Source organism: Schistocerca piceifrons, chromosome 3 (genome assembly GCF_021461385.2).
Source record: "Schistocerca piceifrons isolate TAMUIC-IGC-003096 chromosome 3, iqSchPice1.1, whole genome shotgun sequence".
Classification (NCBI taxonomy): domain Eukaryota; kingdom Metazoa; phylum Arthropoda; class Insecta; order Orthoptera; family Acrididae; genus Schistocerca; species Schistocerca piceifrons.
This window is the reverse complement of record NC_060140.1, coordinates 426,358,041-426,382,536: the sequence shown is the minus strand read 5'-3', so window position 1 is coordinate 426,382,536 and position 24,496 is coordinate 426,358,041. Positions and strand designations below refer to the sequence as shown.

The window sequence follows — 24,496 nt, the reverse complement described above, 5'->3', positions numbered from 1 at the left end:
TGTCAATACCTTTCAGAACCTGCTCTATAGCTACTTAAACAAATTGCTTGTTTTGAAGTCCATACATTTAATAATGGAGAAGTGAATGCTGTTCAGAGGTGACATTTAAAATATTCAATTTTGATTTAAGGCAACAAAATTGCCCATATTTGAAGCTACCCAGAGAAAAAGTAAGTTGCTAGAGCCGATGTTAGCAAATGTCTGCATAATTGCTACTGTGGAAATTTAGCATAGAGCCCCTGTAGTAAACAAGAGGTTCCTTTCCTTCATACTTATCACCCTGGCGTGTGAGTCTTAAGTGAAGAACAGTATTGAATTTCGTATCGTTGACGGTCGATTCGAATTTCTTCAGAGACGCTCGTATTGTGAAGCAGCTTGGCAGTCAGAAAGCCGAGATCTATGACCAGTAACAGAACTTACTGTGTCGAGCTACCAAGAGGAGTTGATGTGTAAGGGTTTTCTCCTCATTTCCTTACAAGATTTTTTCTGGAAATTCGCAGCCCCATAAAATAAAGCAGAAAAAAAGCTCGCACATGCTGCCCCTACCACAGTTAGAACTGACAACTCCTTGAACTGTTGCGCCACGAGACATGGGCGATACCACAGGGCTACGGACACACTGCTGCCAGCACGCCACTCTCATCATGGTGTTGGTCGCTCATCCTCATATTGCATCGTGAAAGATAAAAGTTGTCACTTATGTGAAGAATAGCATTTCTTTAGCCAATAACTTGAATTTTATGTTTCGCTGTCTTAGACTGCATGAGGATTACATAGCACGAGTCATTCAAATGGAAAGGGAATATCAAGTAAATTTAGCGAGTCAATTCAGTACCATACGTGGAAGTGATTGCACTGTCACAGTGTTGCCAAATGTTTGTGACGATGTTGCCAATTCTCAGCTGTGCTTGGAGTAGCTCTGTAGCGTTATGGGAGGAGAATTTTGTGCTCGTGTGATAGAAGGATACGGAGAGGAGGCACGGGATTTGGTTAATATGCAGAGTTTTCTCCTACCAGTTGTGTGAAACATTCAGGTGTGAAATCTTCCATCACGATTACAGTTTCCCGCAAAATATATACGAATAAAACACTTACCTTGTTACTTTGTGACAAAAGACTATGCCAGTACAATAAAAAGTCTTTGGAAATCAACTTTGCGCACCTGTCACGAGAAGTAAGAAATGCTTCAAATGGCTCTGAGCACTATGGGACTTAACTTCTGAGGTCATCAGTCCCCTAGAACTTAGAACTACTTAAAACTAACTAACCTAAGAACATCACACACATCCATGCCCGAAGCAGGATTCGAACCTGCGACCGTAGCGGTCGCGCAGCTCCAGACTGTAGCGCCTAGAACCGCTCGGCCACTCAAGCCGGCACGAAAAGTATGATAACAAACACTTTGCACCTCGGAATTGATTGCATCTATGTGCAGTCTTGTGATCATACAAGTAGAACTTCATGAATTGCACTGGAATGTAGAAAAATTTTGGTGTGAATGGAAGCCGTAAGAAACACAGTTAACTAATTATTCTGTACCACGTAATAATCAATTCATTTGAAAATTCAGAAGAGAAGAAATTAAAAACTATGCCCATTAAAACAGAAACTAAAGTGCAGTTGCAGGCACTGTGCAGATCTGCGCTTTTTCATCTTCAGATCTATACAAATAGTGTATAATAACTAGCGCATTCATTGCTTTCGTTATGTTTCCCTCTTGTTTAGTCTTCTAGTGATGAACTGGATCCACACCCATGAATCTGATTGTTTCTTTGGATCCTTCCATCTACTATCTTTTTGTGTTATTGTTCGGTGTTCAAAAAGCAAAATATTCTGCCTGCTCCCACGAGGTATTAAAACGAGGTCGCAAGAAGGCTAACGAATTATAATCAAAATACAGAAAGACGCCAGTTTTTCTGTCGTCATGGTGTTAAGTCGACAGAAATAGTTGGGTGTTATTGCCTGCATTACCGGCATCCCGTTGTCGTTTTCTCTTATTGAGATTTTCATATTATCCTGACACAAGACGCCGAGATAAATATGTATATTCTCCATGACGAAACATCCCACGTTCCATTCATCCTGATCCACTCGTTACGTGCATCGACAACAATGAGTGATAGGAAAGCTGTTGTGAGGTGACGAATAACAATAAAAATGATAGTAATAACAAATCAGTAATCAAGGATGTTTACTGCATTACAGACGATTAACAAAATAACCAAGAAAGGCTGAGTGTTTAATTGGCCCACTGCATAGGTGTTCTTACCACTTTGTTACTGAATTCTATTCTGGTTACTTGCAGAGAGAAAAGAAAGAACGCTGTAGCCATACATATCGCTAGTACAACGAGATATTATCTATCAACTATCCTTGCTTTACATCACGAGACGAACATGGCGTCACCGAACTGATATTTAAATACATTTCTGTTTTCTCTCTCTGTCTCACTCTCTCTTTTTATTTTTATATTTATTTTTTGATGGAAGCATCGAGAAGCGCGAATAATAAGCAAGTAGGCATATAGCCTGTTTACAGTTATTTTCATTGGGATACATTTTGCAAAAATACACCTTTTAAGTGTATTATTGCTTAATTCTAGTCATTGACAGTCTATGCGTGAGCTTGCTCGCATTCAGTGGGGTGAAACCTATCACAGAAGCACGCAAGACACAAATATTTCTTGCCCCATGCGCAACACACAAACGAAATCTCGCTGCACTGACGTGTTGTCCGATATATTGCACGGAAAACATATCTGATTCATGTTGCTAAATACAGCTGTATCAAATATCAATTTGGATGCGTACAGGGTGTATAAAAGTATATCTTGAAATACGCAGAAAGTCACATAGAGGTATTCGACTGAAACAAAGCCATGACCAAGATTATAACTGAAGTCGACAGCATCGTCGTCTACCACCTTGACAACTTCAACAGTGACAGTGCTCGGCCGGTTACTTACGTTTACTGGTATCAAAGCTACAGCATGAAAGCACAAAAATGTTAATAACCCGAAGATCATTAACTTTGGAAGGCATACAATGTAAAGCAGCCATCAGTCGTAAGAATGGTTTGAACACCACAGTGCTTCAATAGGCACGGTCTCGTTGGAGGTGGTATGCCGTTGCTTTCCTCCAACCTTTCAGTTGACTTTCCTAGCCAGTTAATAGGGGAACCTACAGTTTAACGTGGCTTTCGGACCACAGTGAGACTCGGCATTTTTCACATCATCAAACACTGTCCGATGGGAAATTTGCGCAAACTGGCACATAAATATCGTGGGCATGACGAGGGATTGAACCTAAGACATTCACAGGCCTAGTCTTGCTCTTTATCACTTTGCCACCATGCAGCTACAACTGTGGTTTCTGCTTGCCATTAAAATTAAGGATCTCTCGTTTGTGTCTGCGTTGGCACTTGCGTGTCCCTTAGGAGACCTTACTTTTGGGATTACCCTCGTATACGTGTGTGTAAACGCCTTCCGATGCCCACTCAAGGAAGACAAGGATACGCAGTCTAGCTTCAATATTATAAATGCGCCTCAGTTTGTGGATGAACTCAGACTTAGGTTGATAATCATTTCCAATATTTAGCAGTAGTGTACCCACTAGTGTTAAACTCGTTTTCAACCAATTATTCCCACAGCTTCAGGAACACTACTTGTGATACCTCTTAGGCAAAATACTTACGCAGTGCTATCAGACGAAAACATCAACCTGACACAAACTGTGGGAAGTTTATTTTACAACCTTTGTACCTGGATCAAGTGCTTTTCCTATATGAGATATCCGTGAACGTTGCTAAATAACACGATTTAAGAAGAAACTAAATTCCTTCAGCTACGCCAATGTTTAAAGAAATCGTCTTAACGGCACTAAATCGTGTTTTGTGACTCGTTTACCGGCCGTACTATGCCACATTTTGCTGGCTGGATAGCAAAAAGCTTACTGACAAATTTCACAGAAGGAAAAGGGGGATGAAAGGCCTCCCACTGGAAGGTCATGATGTTTTGTTTAAATGATAACAAAATCAGGTAAAACGAACAGTAAGTTTGTCAGTATAAGCACATTACTGTTGTCAGTATAATGTTGCACCACCCAGGGCATGTAATGATAAAGGGGCGGTTTAGGTCAGGCATATTGTATACAGAAGTAGAAGAGAGAACACACTAAATTCTACAATCCGTATGCATTGCATACACACAGAAATTACTGTTACAGTGTACTTATGGAGCCCAATCAGTGAACTGCATATTTTCCGGTGAGAAAGAGCACTGGCAAACAGTCTTCACTACATTAGGTTACTTAAACTGGTGTCACTCTGAGGTAGAATTTATGGTCAGCGACTAAGTGTAAGGACAATGAGTCTGACGCGGGTTTGCAACTGTGAAATGCTTTTCTACATTATAGAAGCTAGTTTTAAATTTGAACTAATATTGCGAAAATTTTGAACTTGGGTAGCTTAGAATGAAAATCTTTCTGTTTATTGCAAAGGAAAACAATTGATTTCCTAAAACATTATCTGCCGCACATAACTTGAAACAGGTCACGTCGACCAAATCATATGGAAGAACTGACATCGACGTATATCGGAAGACAGTAAGATCCCTAGGCTTTTGGTTTGGCAGTATTCGACAGCCATTTCTAGGCACACGTAAATTAAGAAAGGCAGCTCGGTTTTGTTATCAAATAATGTCTTCATCAATTACTTTAGTTTCAATGTAATCTACAAGTATTTGCTGATGTTTGATATTAACTTGAAAATGATTCCGTAAACAGGGAAAGAACCAGTTCTCGGGCAATGTAATGTCTCTTGCAGCGGTCTCTCCGCTATATTTTCAGAAATTTTATAAATTATATAACTCAGTACATATCTCGAAATATCTCTTCTTACCTAACCGATTATCAATGCAAAGTAGTTTCAAGCCCAATTATTCCTTGGAGCGTCCATTTACTCCATGGAATAGCTTCTCTGCTATCTATGTTTCCTCTTATGAAAAGAAGGAAGGACTTCTGGCCGATTAGTCGTGAAAGAAGGAGGATATATATATATATATATATATATATATATATATATATATATATTGTTGAGCTAGTCGCCATCTTGATGAGATTCTGTATGAGAAGGAATTTAATACATGAACTAAACTAAAGTAAGTGTGTTCGCGTGTTATTTAACTGATTATTATTGGCAGTGTCTGCTTACTACGCTGTGTTGCACGGGATCAGTGGGGAACGTCTGATTTACACTGGACGAACCTGCCGTTTTGTATGCTCAAGATATCCAGTTACTTCAAATAAATAGGCTAACACGGTCTTACCAGCAGATCTCCGGTCTTCCCCATGTGATCACCGAAAGTTTATAATTATTACAAATGTTTCCAGGAGATCGACTGACAATTTTCGTCGCACCGAGACTTCGAAATTGCTTCACTGCCTTATGGAATTTAAGTTAAGCTCAATTTAATCAGGACAGAACAGTACTGAACTGTGTGAATGTGATAACCCTGCTTTGTGAATGAAAATTCCCTTAACATACGCATGTTTTTACTATCCTGATCAGTGAAGCTAAATCAGGCCGGTGTGAGAGAGGTTTTTTAAGTTTTAGATCCCACACAAAAAATTTTAAATTTGGCTTCACTGTGACAGGACACATTTTTGAGCATTACTTAAACATTGTGTGAATGTTATGTTGCATGTGCACTAGAGAAAAGAAGACGAGGCGTGTTCCAGAAGTCACAATTTCGCCACAATCTACGAGAACGTCGTTCAGGCCAGACAATATACAGTTAAATTTTTGTAGATAGAAATTTAGAATAACTATTTAAATGTCTATCGGTTTGAATCAGATTGATTGGGCTGAACTTTAGATAGGAAGTGTTTATTATAAGTGAGTATTATGCAAAGTTTAGGTCAGTGACATTATTAACTCAGATGCGAGTGACTTTATATATTTGTTGTTCTGTGCATTAATGGTTCTTCTAGGGCGGCTTATAAAATGACAATGCAACAGGAGAGCGAATCACAACAGCCCCCAGCTGTTTCTGAGGTTAGTGAAACATTAGACGCTAGCTTAACTGAAGTAGTGCCTAGCGGCAGCATTAGTCAGGCCCCACAACAAAGCTTATGTGTTTCGATGTCATCTGAGCAGGACGAAATAAACCCATTGACTGTAATCATGCAGCAGTTAACACTGTTAGCCAAAAATGTAACAGACTTAACTAAAGCGCAAATAGAGACTAAAAGGGAATTAACTAAAACGCAAATACAGACTAAAAGGGAAATGAATGAACAATTAGCAGCCAATCAAGTGAGAGTCCAGGAGCAATTAGAAGCTAATCAAGCGGAATTAAATAATAAATTAGTAGAGAGTTTTCAGAAACTTGATGATAAATTAAATAAAACTGCGGAAGAACTGAAAATTCAGAATGAAAAGACAGAATTAAAATTACCTGCTCAAATTGAGCAAGTCACTCAGCAGTTTAATGATAATGCGAAGAAGTTACGCCTAGAGCTAACCGAGTATGTTGCTATTAAGCTTGATACTAATAAAGAGTAGGTCGAGTCAATCCCACAGATATTCAAGCACAAGAACAGATTCAATGTTCTATGGCGGTAATTCCGGTATTAGTTGAAGTTCAAGATGAATTAAAGCAACAAGCAAATGAGATGTCAGCAGATATGCAGGGTTTGAGACAATCACAAGACAAGATCCCGAAGGACATCCAAAATTTGGATAAATCCATAAATAACATAAAGGAGATACAAGACGAGGTTGATCATAAGGTAAGCATTCTCGCGGGAAAATTCTCGCCGTTAAGTTTGGAAAGGCAAAGCATTTCTTCAGACAATATTGAGCATACGGTCAGAGCAGCTATACAATCTATGACCGAAAGTTCTGAAGAAAATTAATTTAAAAAAGGTTTCCGAGAAGCCAGAGAACAACTAGGCGAAGAACTTAAACAATGGAAAGAAAACATTGAGAGATCTTTAAATCTATCTTGAGAAGATTTGTGTTCCACGCAAGGAAATGAACCCATAACAAGATCTATCAATGAAGCTACATTATTTAACCGATCAAGTACAGACAGGGACATTAATGCACACGTTCGTTTTTGCAATCAACATGAATCACAACACTATGAGGGTAGTCATAATGTCTGTAATTGTAAAAGCAATACTGAGGAGCAAATGCTGAAACAACGTCAATTCCAGATCTACAACCCAGACAAGAAAAATGTTCATCCCGTAGTGTTTATAAGAAGTTTTAGGGGAGTATTGCCAAAAAATTGGAGTGAGTGGCAAAAGGTTAGTTTCGTGACCGGTTATATTCAGGGGTCAGGAGCTATACGGGCATCTGATATGATATCAACTTGGGACACATATGAAGATTTTGAACGAGCATTTTTATCCAAATACTGGTCCGAAGGAGTACAAGAACGTTTAAGGCAGGAGGTATTATACCCGGAACCTTTTTCCTTTCCACGTGGGTCTTTAAAGAAATACTTTGAGAAATATATACACAAATCGCGGTATTTGGATAAGCCTATGCCTCTACGAGACGTGATTGGCATATTAAAATCTCGACTTCCGGCCAGCATCAGAAATAGAATGCTGTATATTAATGAGCATGACCTTGACTCTTTCATAACTACGCTTGACACTATAGATATGATCGAGGAAGATGAACATCGGCCAAGACAGCCGGTTATGCAGAGGAGAGCGATTGAGGCGCCAAACGCAAACCGGAACGGAAAAGGATTTAATAATTATTATACTAGGAATAGTCAGAGATTCAACGGAAATGGAAATTTCAATAACAGTGCTGCGAGGGGCAGATTCAGAGACAATCGAACAGGACGCAGATACAACTCAATGTTTGGAAATGCAAGAGATTATCAGAACCAGCAGTTTTCAAATAATAATAATACGTACATAAATTCTGACCCTCGATTTGAAGCAAATAACACAACCAGTCATCAACAACAACCAGTAATAACAGAAGTAGTAGACAATTCAAGAGGAAATGATAATCGACATTTAAACTGAAGAGGGCCGCTTTATGCTCCGTAAAGTTAGCCGGGGAATACAAAAGGGGCAAACCTGTTTTAAACGAAATTAATTCCGTGGCAATGTTGAGATATAATGAAGGCGAATTAATGACAGATGAATTGACGAGAGACTTAGAGGCCTGTGTAGTCGAAGATAAAAGGGTTCCTGTGTATGAGATCATCACAGAAGTGGGAGGAATTTTAACCAATGTTGTATTGGACACAGCTTCATCTACAGACGTAGTATCCGGAACTTTGTTTCGCAGAATTAGTAAAATTAAGAAAATCCCTGTCCTACCAGTACAAAATTGCCGAGTTATAGGTGCAGTGGGAGCAAAATCCCGGAACGTCAAGATACAAACGCTTATAGAGATAAACTTGGGAAATGTAGCTAAACAATGCACATTCCTTGTAGTGGAAAAGTTGTTAGTAGATTGTATTCTTGGCATTGGAATTTTGCAAGCCTGCAATTGCAAGTTGGACTTGGTAGAAGGAAAGGTGCATTTTAAAATCGAAGATCAATTTGTTACACTGATCTTACTGAGAAAGGAGGCAGTGTATGAGCGATATTTCCGTGGTGCTGCTGTGCAGTTGATTTGTGCTAAAAATAATAATATGTACCGACTACCGATCAAGTCAATTCAAGTAGAGGATTTCAGACAAACAGTCGAACAGAAGATTGCTGAGTCAGATTGCCTAACGGATAGTTAGAATGAACAATTATTCAATATATTAACAGAATATGAGTCAGTTTTCGATGAACAGCCCGGAATTATTAGAGGATATGTTTGTACATTACAGATTAAGCCCCATAAGACATTTTGCCGCACACACTATCCCATTCCCTGGCGATTAAAACAACCAGTTCAGGAAGAGATAGAAAAAATGTTAAACTGGAATCTTATTGAACCGTCGAACAGCCCATATTGTTCTCCGTTGCTTGTTGTACCAAAGCCAGGAGGAAAAGTTCGATTGGTATTAGATGCAAGGGAAATTAACAAAATTACAGTACCTGTGCGCACACGTCCGGAGAACATCGATGAGTTAATACAGAAATTTCAAGATGTATCCTATTTAACCAGTATTGATTTGAGAAATTCGTTCTGGCAAGTCAAGTTAGACAAGGACTCAAGAAAATATACTGCTTTTATATATGGAGGGAGAAGCTATCAGTTCAAGATCGTTCCGTTTGGTCTCAATATCAGCTCTGGAGTTTTTATTTCTGCGTTGGACTATGCCCTAGGACCAGAACTAAGTAGTCGTATAACAGTTTTTGTGGACGATCTATTAATTGCTTCTAAAACTTGGGAGGAACATGAACAACTTATTAGGAGGATTTTTGCTGTGTTGAAACAAACTGGTATAACTGCAAATCTAAAAAAATCCCAATTTTCTCTACAGAGAATTAAATTCTTAGGACATATGATTAATGCAAAAGGCATTCTTCCAACAGAAGCGAAGATTAGTGCGATAAAAAATTTTCCAACTCCAAGAAACAGAAGACAACTGAAAGGCTATATAGGCTTGGCTTCATTTTTTCGTCGATTTATTAAAACTCAAGCAATGAACTCTGAAGCACTAAACCGGCTCCTGAGGAAAGATGTACCATGGCAATGGTCTAATGATTGTGAAAAGGCTTTCTGTGAAATTAAGGATCAACTGATAAATGCTCCATTTTTATACCACCCTGATATGAATGTCGGATTCTGTTTAGCCACTGATTCATCAGATGTGGGATTAGGATCTTGTTTATTTCAAATTAGGTACATCGATGGTGTAAAAACCTTTTGTCCAATTGCATTTGCTAGCAGAGTTTTATCCACCTGTGAAAGAGCATATACCACTACGGAATTGGAAGCTTTAGCAGTTATTTGGTCTTTGAAAAGGTTTAATTATTATGCATATGGCTCAAGGATAGCCGTTTATTGTGACCACCAATCACTAGCCTTTTTACAAACTTGTAAGTTGCTGCATCCTCGCTTGTCAAGGTGGACGCTAGCGCTGCAAGAATATCAGCTTCAAATTATTCATGTAGCCGGAAAAGAAAATATTATAGCAGACGCGTTGTCAAGATCTCCAGAAGGAATAACACCTGAACTGGATGTAAATAATAAAGCAGAATTTCCAGTGCTTCTTCTTCAAGAAAATAATTACAAGTTATATTATATTCATTTATGTAAGACAATGGCTCAGCTTCAGAAGAAGGATCGACGATGGAATGCTATAATACGACAATTCAATCAACAAAATCCTATGGTCAATTTGGAATTCTACCGGCTTGTTAATAATATTTTATTTTTTAAATCTGGGAAGGCTGAGAATCCAAAGTGGTGTGTCTGCATACCGGAAGAATATGAAGAACGATTAATTTGGTTTACACATTTGACCTGGGGTCATGTTGGTGTTGTAAAGTGTGCTAATAAGATTAGATATTATTGTTATTTCCCAAATATAACCCGAAAAGTGCACAAAGTCATACATAAATGTGTTCTCTGTCAAAAGGCTAAGCCGGACAACAAGGGAAATAAAATTGCGCTTCACTCAATAATATCTAAAGCACCAAGATCACTTATATCATGTGATATTTGTAGACCACTTCCTAGAGCCAGAGGTGGTGTTAAGTACATTATTGGATTCTGTGATGTGTTTACAAAATATGTTAAACTATATCCTATAAAATCAGCAACTGCAAGAGCTGCCGCAGTAAAGTTTGTAAATGACTACATTCCTCATGCAGGGATTCCAAAATTTATAATCTCTGACAATGCGAAGATATTTACTGGATATTTATGGAGAAAATTAGTATCACAACTAGGAATAAAACAGATATTTATATCTTGCTATCATCCACAAGGGAATTTAATTGAACTGGTTTTTCGAGAACTAAACAGATTCATGAGAACGTACTGTCATGATAAACAAACTACCTGGATAAACTATTTGACCGAGTTTGAGCAGATTTATAATAATTTACCTCATAGTTCTACAAACTTTACCCCGAATGAACTGATGTTCAGGGATAACGAAAGAAACTTGTGGGTAGATAACTTGCCTAAACTCGAGGACACCAAAATGTCATGGTAAGAAAAAATTCGCAATGCTCTCGTTAATATTACGGAGAAAGCAAGACAGCGAAAGGAAATCCATGACAGAAACATCAAACGGATTCAGACTTTCAATATCGGACAGAAAATTCTTTTAAGAAGACACATCAAGTCATCAAGGTTGAAGAAGACCATCAGAAAATGGAATCTAATTTATACAGGTCCATATATGATAGTTGATATACCGAATCCTGGTGCGTATTTATTAGCATATCCGGATTCTGGAAGAATAAAAGGATTATTTCCCCATGTAGAACTAAAGAGGTACTTTTAAGGAAAGTGTTTCAAATTAAATGAAAAGTCTGTATGAAGTATTTGAGTGTTGAAAAAAAAATTGAAGTGCGAAGGACAGTATGCCTCAGCTACTGTGATAGGTTAAATGACAGCATGCCAAGCATCTGTGATAGTTTAATGAACAGTAAGCGATTGCTTCTGTGATAGTATAGGAATATTTAGAAAAGCAAGTGGAACTGTAGCTATTGCTGCTGTGAAGACTTACGGATTATCTGTCTACACGATGATCACCAAAGAAGCTTGTGCGTGTGAAATAATATAGATTCAGGGAGTGTTAATCTCCAGTGAGAATAAGTTTACTGAAACTATATGATCGAATAAGGCGCTTGCGTGTGAAGTTAGTGTTTGTAATCTGACAATTCACAGGAGAACAAATGAACCGCGTTAGGAAATTAGAATCGATTGCTACTGTCCACAGATATAAAGACTCGCTGGTTTTTTTTTGGCGCGAGCTAAATTCTATTCAAGAGAATTTAATTAACTAGCTTAGTGTGTGTTTATAAGATTAGAGTTAATAAGAAAGTTCATCATTGAATTTATAATAATGTGTAATTTTCCAGTTGAATTTGTTATATTGCAGTCATATATGTTCATGAGAAAATGCGGCAATCGGAGTATAAAAGGGAAAATTTTGATCGTAAATCAATACTAACAAAGATTAATTGCAGGTGGAGAGGTCATGCAGCAAGACTTAATTAAACGTTCTCTTTCAGCAAAATTTAATTTTAATTCATGTATGTGTAAGATACAATTTTTTTTTGGAAATTGTCTCAAATAATCAAGTTTTTAACATTCTGACATGCTTTCCACATTCGTACTTGAAACCAAATTAGGAAAGATTCAGATCTACTTCCACCTGGGAAAGCCAACGAAAAAAAAAAAAAAAAATAAAAATAAAAACAAAAAAAAAATAAAAAAATAAATAATTAAAACCAGGATTAGAACCTTTCGGCTTACTCAAGAAGATGGATGAAATTATCCATGTTTTCAAAATTGTTTTCCGATCTGGAGTTGTGATATTGTGCAACTACAGTATCGATTAAGACACCTAGGTGTGGAAAGTATAAGATGAATAGATTTTCCCATTCCTCAGATGGAAGATTGGATGGATCAGGTCCATATTTGAGTTCAAAATAATTCTGGAGAAATTTGACTAACCCTACTCTTCCAGGAATCTTTAATAGTTGACCATTCCTTAGACGAATTTCGATTGTTTCATGCCACAATCCTGAGTACCTGTTCCTGAGGTTCCTTCTGGTCTCTCAAATCCGTTACGTCTCCTGTCCGGTATGCCAATGCGACGCCTGTCCTCCGTGCCGTGTCCCATGTTCCTGTTCGATCAGTTTCACCGCAGTTCAGCAAGACATCGATGAAGAAAATTTTTCAGAAGATTGTAAAAAATTTGCATGTGTAAAGATTTTTTTTGGCTATGAGGCAGATTTTATCTTTCCTATGAATTCTAGAATATCTCTCAAATTTCTAAATTATTCTGTCTTTCCTATCATCTGTCATACCTAGTTGGGGTGTAAGCCTCCAGGTTTTCCGGGGTTTCCCTGTGAAGGCCAGTTCCTGAATAAGTAGACCTGATTAACAACTATATAAGTACATCTTCCCTGGTTGTGTACGTGGGATGCGGGTATGCCCCAGTACAAGTGAAAGCAACAACTACGTATCTAGGTAACGAAGATACCAAATCTCTTTTAATTCTTGTAATAAAGAAAAAAAATATTACTAACTTCTTAAAATTTGTAGGAACGTATGTTCTGCAAATTCTAACGAGTTAGCTAAGTCAATAGTTAGCTCGCAAAGTGGATAAATATCAACTTTGCTCGCTGCGAGGGGCGATGTAATGTCTCTTGCAGCGGTCTCTCCGCGATATTTTCAGAAATTTTATAAATTATATAACTCAGTACATATCTAGAAATATCTCTTCTTATCTAACCGATTATCAATGCAAAGTAGTTTCAAGCCCAATTATTCCTTGGAGCGTCCATTTACTCCATGGAATAGCTTCTCTGCTATCTATGTTTCCTCTTATGAGAAGAAGGAAGGACTTCTGGCCGATTAGTCGTGAAAGAAGGAGGATATATATATATATATATATATTGTTGAGCTAGTCGCCATCTTGATGAGATTCTGTATGAGAAGGAATTTAATACATGAACTAAACTAAAGTAAGTGTGTTCGCGTGTTATTTAACTGATTATTATTGACAGTGTCTGCTTACTACGCTGTGGTGCACGGGATCAGTGGGAAACGTCTGATTTACACTGGACAAACCTGCCGTTTTGTATGCTCAAGATATCCAGTTACTTCAAATAAATAGGCTAACACGGTCTTACCAGCAGATCTCCGGTCTTCCCCATATGATCACCGAAAGTTAATAATTATTACAAATGTTTCCAGGAGATCGACTGACAACTTTCGTCGCACTGAGACTTCGAAATTGCTTCACTGCCTTATGGAATTTAAGTTAAGCTCAGTTTAATCAGGATAGAACAGTATTGGTGTGAATGTGATAAGCATGCTTTGTGAATGAAAATTCCCTTAACATACGCATGTTTTTACTACCCTGATCAGTGAAGCTAAATCTGGCCGGTGCGAGAGAGGTTTTTTCAAATTTTAGATCCCACACAAAAAATATTAAAGCAACTACTTCTATAATCACCAAAAGTCCTTAAATGATCTTCAAGCACATGAGTTCCAGCAGCGGTCTGAAGAAAATGATAGTAGTAATGACGGTAATAATCGAATTATCCTGTAACTTCACACTTCACAGTAGATTTTCTCGAACTAAGAAATTTCCTGAATTAGTGAAAATTTTAAAATGGCTTCAGATGGAGGCTATGATTCCTAGAAGAGTCTTTACATCCTGTTGAAGTGAGAATATCATAATCTCCACTTCGGAAGCTTGCTTCTACTTAACCATTTAATAGACTCGCACGTTTTCTACCGTGACTAATTTTGTAAGCTCAGCACATCATCCGTTACAGCAAACTCCTGGGGCTGGGAAATGTGGCCGCAATGGTCTGGTGGAACGAACTATCACAAGTGCAATGCGTGGGTTCAGGAATTTACTTTTAAGAGGCACAAACAGATTTACCTTACCTCTGGTAACCTCAAGAGAAAGACGTTACAATCCAGAATCTGCATTAAACATCACGTTCCTTCATTCCCAACTGGACAAAGCCGGTTTACTTTGGGAAATGACATAGGCAGCGGTCATGGTAAGCAGAAATACTGTCGCCAATAAACTTACTTAGATTAGTAAAAAAATTTTTTTGTTCAACGGTTAGCCGTTTAAAGGAACAGGGCTCCTATTTTACTTGTACTTGATTGAACTAGAGGCGTTGAAAAATTTGGTGCTGGACTACGATTCGAATTTGTATCTTCTCTTTCGGGGATCTGAATCTTTCGGAACAGTACAGTTCAATAATTTCGTTCCGTTTTCCAAGACTGCAATTTCTGGGCAACACGCACACATCTTATTGTTGGTGAGTAAGCAATTGATACTTAAGCTATATTCGTGGATGATAAAGGAGAACGATAGGAGTGCGGTTCGATTGTCGCTCAGGCACAAAAATTTGTATCCTTATTTTAGATTCAAAGACCTAGCAGCTGGTAAGAAAAACCGATAAGTAACATTTGATTTTACTTAGTTAACAATCCTTTTACGTGTTGGGCTCGTATCTCCGTCATAGAACTTCACATCATGCGCTTCACCTTTAAATGCATACACACTTCGTTACTTCTGAATGGAGGTATATCAGACATCTTTCTTGGTTAGTTAACAGGGATGAAAGGGTTTTGATAGGAATCCCGGTTTATTACAAAAACTGTCGTCTTTTATTTTCAAGTTTAGATTTGGTTACTGATATTGGCGAAACTTTCGGTAATTCATGACTCTTCATGGCTAGTCAGCAATATGATTAGATTAGATTAGATTAGATTAACACTTATTCCGTAGATCATGAATACGAAATTTCTTAATGATGTGGAACGTGTCATTTTAATCAAAGATGTCTTTACATGCCGGTATTCAATTTATTTACATCAATTTATTACCTTCTCTCTCATTCTTTTTTATTTTCCTCTCTGTTTGTCTCTCTCTCTCTCTCTCACTCTCTCACACACACACATACACACACACACACACACACACACACACACACACACACACACACACACACACATTCTTTTTTTATTTTTATTTGTTTAGTGCGCTCGACTATCGCCGAGGCACTAAAACGTCCGTGAATGAGTTTCTTTGTTTTGAGTACAGTTACGAAATAAATATAAAAACAACTATGAGAGTTACTGATTTATGTTTCTTAGTTTGCAGTCAGTTCTGAGTATTATTAGTAGCTACACTCCAGTCCCTAAACCTAGTTACAGAAATGCGAATCAGACGCATTACGTATTCCAAGCCGTAGCAGCCGCGTCTTTGAGACGCCAGATATGGTCACTTCCCAGCCCGCTGTAGGATGACATCGGTTCGTCTTCTTCCTGCTGGTACTGTAACTGAGATTTGGCAACAAGGCAAGGTATATTTGGCAACTCTGTGATCGACGAGTTAGTTCCTGGTGTGTACGGAATTAAGCCTCAACTTTCATTTGATTTTTCTTGTCATTTCCATTGAATGATCTGAGTTATTATCGCTTGAGGTGTAAGAAAAGACTGTAAATTTACGGTTTTCAGCCTAGGGAAGTCGTTGCACGTGGAAATCGCTACTAATCTCGTCCTTTAATTAGCGGTTTATGAGTTCTAGCTCCTATTGGCCTCGTAAATGGAAAGCACAACACATACACATTCGCCATCTGTGTGGGTACGTGCTGGCCTGAGAGAAAGCGTCTGTTATGCAACGTTTTTTTCCTCTCTGTGAAAGAGCTACAAGCAGTCAGAACAAACATCGGTAAGGAAATCGCAAGAAAATACTTTCAGCTCATAGTGAAATGGTGAAAAACTTACACTGCTGCACAACAGGTAACGCGTCTTCCGTTGCTGAGAAGCAAATTTTGGGTTTCTAGGAACACGTAACTTCATTCATGAAATGCCACATTTGCATACGTGTTGAGTATGACACAGCATACCAGTTAAACACAGGCCGAATCGAAATCTAAGTGAGTAGTATTTTACTAATTCGTGCTGATAGAGACACGCTTGTGTACCGATACTCAGTTTTATTAAAACAGACTTTCGTCGTAAGGTTATCGTGGGTAGTTTTATTTCATTTCTTATAATCAGTGCACAATTTTCGTAAGGTTTATTTTAATGTTGTTAAAACATTACTAAACATGAGAGAGAAATTAATCATCAACGAAATATGCGAATTCTCTGATGTTATCTCTAACAGTCTGACAATGCACATGCAGTTTATGGATTACATGCATGTAGAAAACTTGTTCTGAGTTAAAGCTGTGAAACAAGGTTTTAACAAGAATAAAATGCCACTAACAGACGACAGCTAATGTAGAAAATACTTTTCTGACTATTTTGGCACGATGCGGTCTCCCCACACATAATACAAAAGCTTCGAGGAGCATCCGCTGGCTGGCCATCTATTAAACCTGAGAAGAACAAAATGTCGCACAACGTTAGCCCTTTTTCCACATAGGACTATTTTAGGTTGAGAAGTGAAGGGACTTATGTTCAAAGTACCATTAAATTGATAACTACAGCACACAGCAGAATTGCGTTTCAGAAGATGCAGCAGCAAATGTAATTGAACTCACGCCGCCTTATTTACGGTGCGCGACACTTACCATTACGCTACACGCTGTCATGTAGCTACAGCACCTCATGAAGTAAAGATGAGTTCCTCCACAACTTCCGCATTCCAGAATGCTGTGAGATAATGCATATGGCCGGCTCTAGGCTTTTGAGAGACAGACAGTTACAGGTTTTCTTTTGCACTGCACGACGTTTTAAACAAACAGATAGCCAAATAGACTAACTCAAATGGGAAGGAACACTTCCTATTTAAATTTCTGCATCCTACACTGTTGGCAGTTATGTGTAGGTGGCAGTTACGTGATTTTATTTCGGTGATTACAAAATAGAATCGAATGTATGCACTGGGTAGCCGAGGCAGCTAGTTCATGGCGATTCGGTCAACCAAGTAAATGAATGTACTGAACATTCTGCAAACCACTACAGGGTACCTGTGTGTCAGAATTCTCATCGAGTGTGCCGCATTGGTGTTATGATAGAAAAATGAGTCTCAGAGAAAAGGATTTGGTGGTCTGTTGGATTGATGATAGGTTCCTATTATGGTGTCTGGGTTCGATTCTAGCTTCTGCCGATGATTTTTAATAGGGAGGGTCAGATTCTATTCTCTTCTGGCTACGCCAAGTGAAGAAGGTATATTGGCATTGTGGTCTGAAATTCACATTCAACATGGTATTCCTTCTCTACCAAATAGACGTTAGCTTGAACTACAATAAAGTCAGGAGTGGTGAAATGTGGGAACTCTATCACCAGTAACCTTCTTATACTAGTCATTTATTTCTAGTGACGAAACAAACGCTATGTAGGATCACAGGACACATATTTGATTTGAGCTTCTGTATGTCGATAAAATTGGTTCTGAACTGGGAATGCAGCTCACACCGCCCTTAACGCGGAATTTGATCCCATCGTGACAATTCAGCTGGACTACAATTTGTTGTTTGTTCAAAACTGCAGATTCATCAACATCTCCACAAACTGCGCGTGAATGGGTTCGAATCCTCGTCTGGCACTTAAGTTTCCATTATGTATAATCAAGCTCTTGCATGAGATCACCTATCTGCTGGTGGATAATAATTTTGATTTTTAATGCACTTTCATTCGTTGTCAACACCAACGATATCTGACGTTTTTGACTCCCAGTGAGACAGAGAACTGTCCTGGGAAGGAAAAAAATTAATGTTTCTTTCTCGTCATTGCAGTTAAAACATCTAGCTACTGCCGAGAAAATCCGACATGTCACACTTAATTGTGCTTCGATAACAATCCGATTAGGTTCTGGGTTCGAATCCCTGTTCAACAAAAAGATTTACCTCACGGCATTTCAGGTAAGTTACTTGTGAAGAAGCAATATTTAACATCTCTCGTAGTTCGTTAACAGGGTCAATAGATACTGGGTAGGAATTCGCGTCCGTTAAAAATGTTTACATTATGTAATTTAAAGTTGATATTTGCTAACTAATACTATCTAAATGCGAGGCATATCACTCTCTGTGTGCCTAGTCAGGAATGACTGTTAGTTTCCGTCAGTCACGAAATCTTAGTCTTCATGATCTGGGTTTGAATCCATATACAGAACGAGACGGTTCGTCGTGTCATTTGAAGTTCATACATATTCTCAACTAGCTGCTCGTGAAGAACTTAAATTTTTAATGTTAGTTTGTGTCAAATAACAAGTACGGTATGTTTCTTTGAAGAGGAAATCATGAATACGACGAACTTACTACGTGCATTACCTATCTGACGTAATAATGAGAGTGGTAACATTTCAGGTATATCATTTATTGCAATAAATGTGAGCTTACAAGCCTTATGCACAGTCTTATCTGTGATAAGGTGGTCCCTGATATTTCTAGTATCGTGATATTACCTTACATCTTGAGTTATTGCGATACAGAGCAGTGTTTTCAAGTGGTGACTTGTTGGAACCATTTTCAATGTCAAACGACTGTACCAAGGAGCGATTATGGGACCTGCTAGACAGCTGCGTTATGTGGGTTGCATGCGATGCAGGCGAAATGCACTTCAGGTCGTTCGGATACTTTTGAGCATGACTGAACAAGAAAATGGAACTATCTAATTGTTAAGCACAGTGATTGATAACTTCGTTAGATTGGGCGTACGATGTGGGTAGAACGGAATATATGGGCAAAGTAGAAAATTATTTGACTCATAGAAAGTGTTACTACTGCGCAAAGCAAGGGCCATAAACCGTTATTCTTCTCAACTTCTTGTTGATTTACGGTTGTGAGTAACTGCCAATGTGTACGACAAATTTTGTCACATCACAAACACGTTGCATTCAAGAAACGACTGCAAAAACCTGCATTAACAATGAAGCATAAATATGCTAATTGGAATTTGCTGAAAAACATACTTCAGAATGGGATAAAGCGATCTTCAGTAATGAGAAGTTTAATTTTCTGGGGCAGAATGGATTTCAATATTATTGGCATGACGTGAGAACAGAGCAGCAGGTAAGAAGGAGATATTTTGGTGGTGGAAGTGTTGCGATATGGACAGCCTTCCGTACTAAAGGTAAACCACGCATTGCTTGGTTTGACACTAGAATGAACGCTACGTACACCATGATGTTAGAAACAGAATTAATTACAATCAATGAGGAGCTAGGGGACGAAAGTCTGATGTTTCAACAAGGTAATGCATCCGCTTATGGTTCTGTGAGAACCAAAAAGTCATTTTAAGATAAAGATACCGATGTCATGCCCTGGACTGCACGTAGGCTGGATTTGAAGCCTGGGAAAGCCTTTGTGGAATAGTTGCAAAGCGTGTTTAGCGCAGTGGAAGGCAATTTGAGGCCATTGAGAGCTGAAAACATAGAGATGAGTAGGTGGCAATATCATTCCAAGAACTAAAAACCCTAACAAAATCAGTGCCAAGGAGAATATTTGAGATAATCCTGAAGAATGGACGTTGGACAAAGTACTGGAAATGCAATAACACAACAGCACAGTGAGTGCCGTTAAACCAATTTCCATGTAGGCAATGCAAACTCCTCATTTTGTTGTGACTACGAAGGCTTTCCCGGCGTAATAATTGACAATATTCTTCTCGGGTATGCAGCCGGATCATAACGTCTTCTTGACACAATATTTCCGCGGTCCAACTGGCCGCTATCTTCAGGTGAGAGTGCTAGTGCACCATCTCTCCGGCGAGATCGTCCACCAGTACTCTCACCTGAAGATGGCGGCCAGTTGGACCGCGGAAATATTGTGTCATGAAGACGTTATGATCTGGTTGCACGCCCGAGAAGAATATTATCCCCATTCTGTTGCTCGTGTTACGAAAGAAACTTTGTAATCACATCCTGATTGCTTATGTCTTACAAGTATCTCCTATTTTCATAGTAAATTCTATACCTGTATGCTTCAGATATTGTGTTATTATTTTCGTGGAACCCTGCCTTTATACTGATTTCCACTACTGTACATCGTCGGAAAAACCTCTTGCATCTGTGTTCGGAAGTCTTGGGTAGAAAAATCTGTGGAAATAAATTTGTTACATAGATTCAATATGATCTTTTAGTTTTATCTGATGACCTGTGGTATTTGATCACAGAATATCAGCTACAATAGTCCGCTTTCCTTCCTCCAAGTTTCAGATGTCTGTTTCCTGTTCATTTTTACGAGTGGTGACACTCTGATTTGACGGAGTTGTAGATGCTTGTATTTGGAAAAACGGGCTACAGAGGAAATAGGTTGCGTGGTTGGCTGCTACTCACAGCTGTGAGCCGCGGCGCCTGGTGCGGCGGTCTTCCTCCACCCCCAGCGACAGCCCGGCCGGCGCCTGCGCCGTGGCGTCCGGCGACAGCGGCGACGGCGAAGAGTCTGCAACAAGTGGGCACGTCTGGAACACGGTGCGCTGCGGATAGCTGCTCCACGCTGCAGCTGCAGTACCATTATGCCATCTAACGCCCTATGCCTAGTACTTGCCATAAATGCGCAGCTGTGAGGGTAAGGCGAAAATTTCTCGACCTAGCAGCGAAGGACTTTGCTTGTTGGGACTAAACAAACTTCTGCTTCATCGGCTACATCTGCCTCTACATGATTACTTTGCTGCTTTACTGTCAACATTTACGTGCTAGGAAGATGGTGTATAACACAACCTTCAGACTTATTTCTCTACCTTTCCACATGCCGCAAAGATATGCGAATTGGAGCTTTGCTTTTTTTCCCAATCACTATGGTAATTTGCTCGAAAGAGGTGAGAGACAACGTAATGTTTTGACAAGTGACTGAGTTTAATTCCGCGAAAACATCCCGGCGGAAAGACAGTCATCTTTCTTACAATGGTTGGCGACCATACTAGCCTATCACACCCGGACACTGTCTCCCATATTTCATGATAATGAAAAACTAGCTGCCGTTCTTCCAACTTTATCGATGTATTTCGTATAAACTATCTGGTAAGGATCCCCGCAGCATAGCGACAGTGCTGAAAAGGACAGACAAACAATTTTAGGTCCAAGCTCTTTCTCCGTATTATTCTGGTTGTAAAAAGATATTTGACTGTTGTATTTTGTACAGACCCATGATGAAAGTGAAATCCGCCAATGATTGTTTACTGGCATTAAAGGCCACAAATCTCGTGGATACACACACTGCTGATGTTTTGCCAGAGCTGCAGGTCCACAGGTTCGTTTGATGTCCGGTCCGTTAGTGTGGCTTACTGAATATCTGCTTGCTGATTTAACTTACAGCATCAATAAAAATATATACCAACAATTTTGTCATTCTAAAATAAATTGCAGGGTAAGTACAGTCTTCTTTTTTAATTTGTGGCGAGTTCCCATGCGACCAAACTGCTAAGGTCATCGGTTTCTAGGCTTACACACTACTTAATCTAACTTAAACTAACTTACGCTAAGGACAACACGAACACTCCTGTCCGAGGGAGGGCTTGAACCTCCGACGCGGGGAGCCGCGCGAACTGTGGCAAGACACCTAAGACCAAGCGGCTACCCCGCGACGCCGTAAGTACAGTGTCACACATCATGTATTACCCTCTCTGCCAATGACTTTCTCTCGATGCCTGTCTGCAAATGAGACAGCTTGTTGGCAGCTTGTGACGTCGTTGTTATGACGTCAAGCAAGCACGTCATAATTATAAAATGTTTTTAATGAATTTAATTTCTATGTAGTTTTAAAGTGAGTTAGACCAACTATATGCGAAGCTCATTCAATTTTAGTATCACCCTTATGGGGAGAAGGTCAAAGAACAAGCACAAGCAAAAATAGCTACAAAAATGCCGAAACAAAACTAAAGAAAATATTCCCATAATGTGCCAAATGATTGTATCTCATTTGAGGAATAGAAATCTGAACTATGATTTTACCAAGGTTACGTATTATGAAGATTGTCAATGTTTTAATTGTTTTAATTAAATTTGTCTTTTAGGTGAAGCTATTTATCTGAAATGACTAGTAGTCCGCTTCGACTGAGATATCTCAATGCTTGAAAAGAGATTTTTAAAAGTTGTTAAACAGTAAGCTTTTTAATTAAAGTGTCAACAGTAAGCTGAGCAGAGTTCTCGTAGAAATGCTTGGTAGAATTGGTTCTGGGAAACTACTTGCCACAAAAAAAACCTTAGTCTCGGCGGTTAAGAGGTGGTTTGTCTTGCAATAGATGTTAGTGATAAAACGAAAACTTGAATCCTAAGGTGATTGCCAGTAAGTCTGAAGTAATGGACTTGATGTAGATCGAGAACGAACAATCAGTCTCAGATCGTTAGAATTATATCACAGAATTATAAGGACGAACACGACGTAGTTGTTATAACTGTAATTAATAAATTACTTTACAACCGTTCACGTTTTAGAGGCCGGCCGGTGTGGCCGTGCAGTTCTAAGCGCTTCAGTTTGGAACCGCGTGACCGCTACGGTCGCAGGTTCGAATCCTGCCTCGGGCATGGATGTGTGTGATGTCCTTAGGTTAGTTAGGTTTAAGTAGTTCTAAGTTCTAGGGGACTGATGACCTCAGTAGTTAAGTCCCATAGTTCTCAGAGCCATTTGAACGTTTTAGAGAATGCGTTAATATATTTCCCTACTATTCTGAGAGCATGGAGCCCCGTGATTAATAACCTAAGTATGCAATCAATCAGAAGAATACTCCAATCGAGTAAAGAGGGAGAGTAAGAAATTGATGTTTACATGTCACAATCTCTAATGACTTTCCGTGTGCACTAACCTACTACCTCATTTTCAGTATCTCTACACGAGATTTAGGCGAACGCAGCATCTGTTTACGAAAATAATACCGTCACGGAAGCATCAATGTAACTGAATTAGTCTTACCATTTGACATAGAAGAACTGAGGATCAAATTCATTCAGCGACTCGAGTGCACTTACTCGACGTCCCTGACAACATTATCAAGCATAGTTTCGTATGATCATGAAACATATGTATCTTTTAGCAACAATATTGTTTGACGTTTTCAGGGAAACAAGCAACATAGTCATGGGGTTTGCAGTTCACCACATCAACTCCTTCATAAGAAATATAACATTAATTCAGTGTACACTAGACGGATTTACATTATGTAGTTGGATAAAAATACATTAAGAATTGTATGGAAAGGTGTCAACTAGTCAGCAGATTACATTTTCAATAGCATTTTGAAAGAAGTTAGTTATAAACTACAAGTGTTCAAACCTAAATTGAAAGATTTCCTTGTGGCACATTTGGTACACCCCTGCCCTGTACAGGAGTTTGTCAAGCTGTATAGAACTTTCCTCTGTAATGTATTAATCATTTCTACACCCTCTCATAAATTTTAAAGGTTTTATTAGTTCTTTGATTCTTCCATGAAAAGTGTTTTTTAGTTTGAACTCAATAACTATGAACTGACTTGTTCCATGGCCAATAGCTCTGGCTCGCGTTGTCGCACAGAACATGATGAACAAGTAAATAAACCAAATTTATTTAAAAGGTATGCTGGAAATAAAGATAATGAAGTAATGTAATCCATCCAATAAACATACTGTATACGGGTGAAGCTGCAAGAAGTACCTGGCTAATAACTATTGTTCATGGCGCAAGTCAGTTCATAGCTGCGTAATTCTGATTAGAAAATTTATGTAACGGAAGCATTAAACTATTAATAACACATTTAAAAAATTGCAAGAGGGTATTGGAATAGTTAATACATCACAGACAAAATTTATAAACAACTGCGAGTAACTCCCGTACAGCATATGAGTTTGCCAAGTGTTTCACATTGAAACCTTTCACTTTAGGTTTGAGTACTAGTAGTTTATCACTAGTTTCTTTCAAATCTGCTATTGAAAAGTAGTAGG

The 24,496-nt window shown here is 38.8% G+C and overlaps 1 protein-coding gene across 1 annotated transcript in view; it reads right to left on the bottom strand.

Moving 5' to 3' along the window:
• The window catches only part of LOC124788714, a 321,758-nt gene that overhangs the window by 69,606 nt on the left and 227,656 nt on the right, over positions 1-24,496 (bottom strand). The window contains exon 6 of the mRNA XM_047255991.1: positions 20,921-21,086. Coding sequence (XP_047111947.1) covers positions 20,921-21,086 — 166 coding nt within the window. The remainder of the gene's footprint in view (positions 1-20,920; positions 21,087-24,496) is intronic.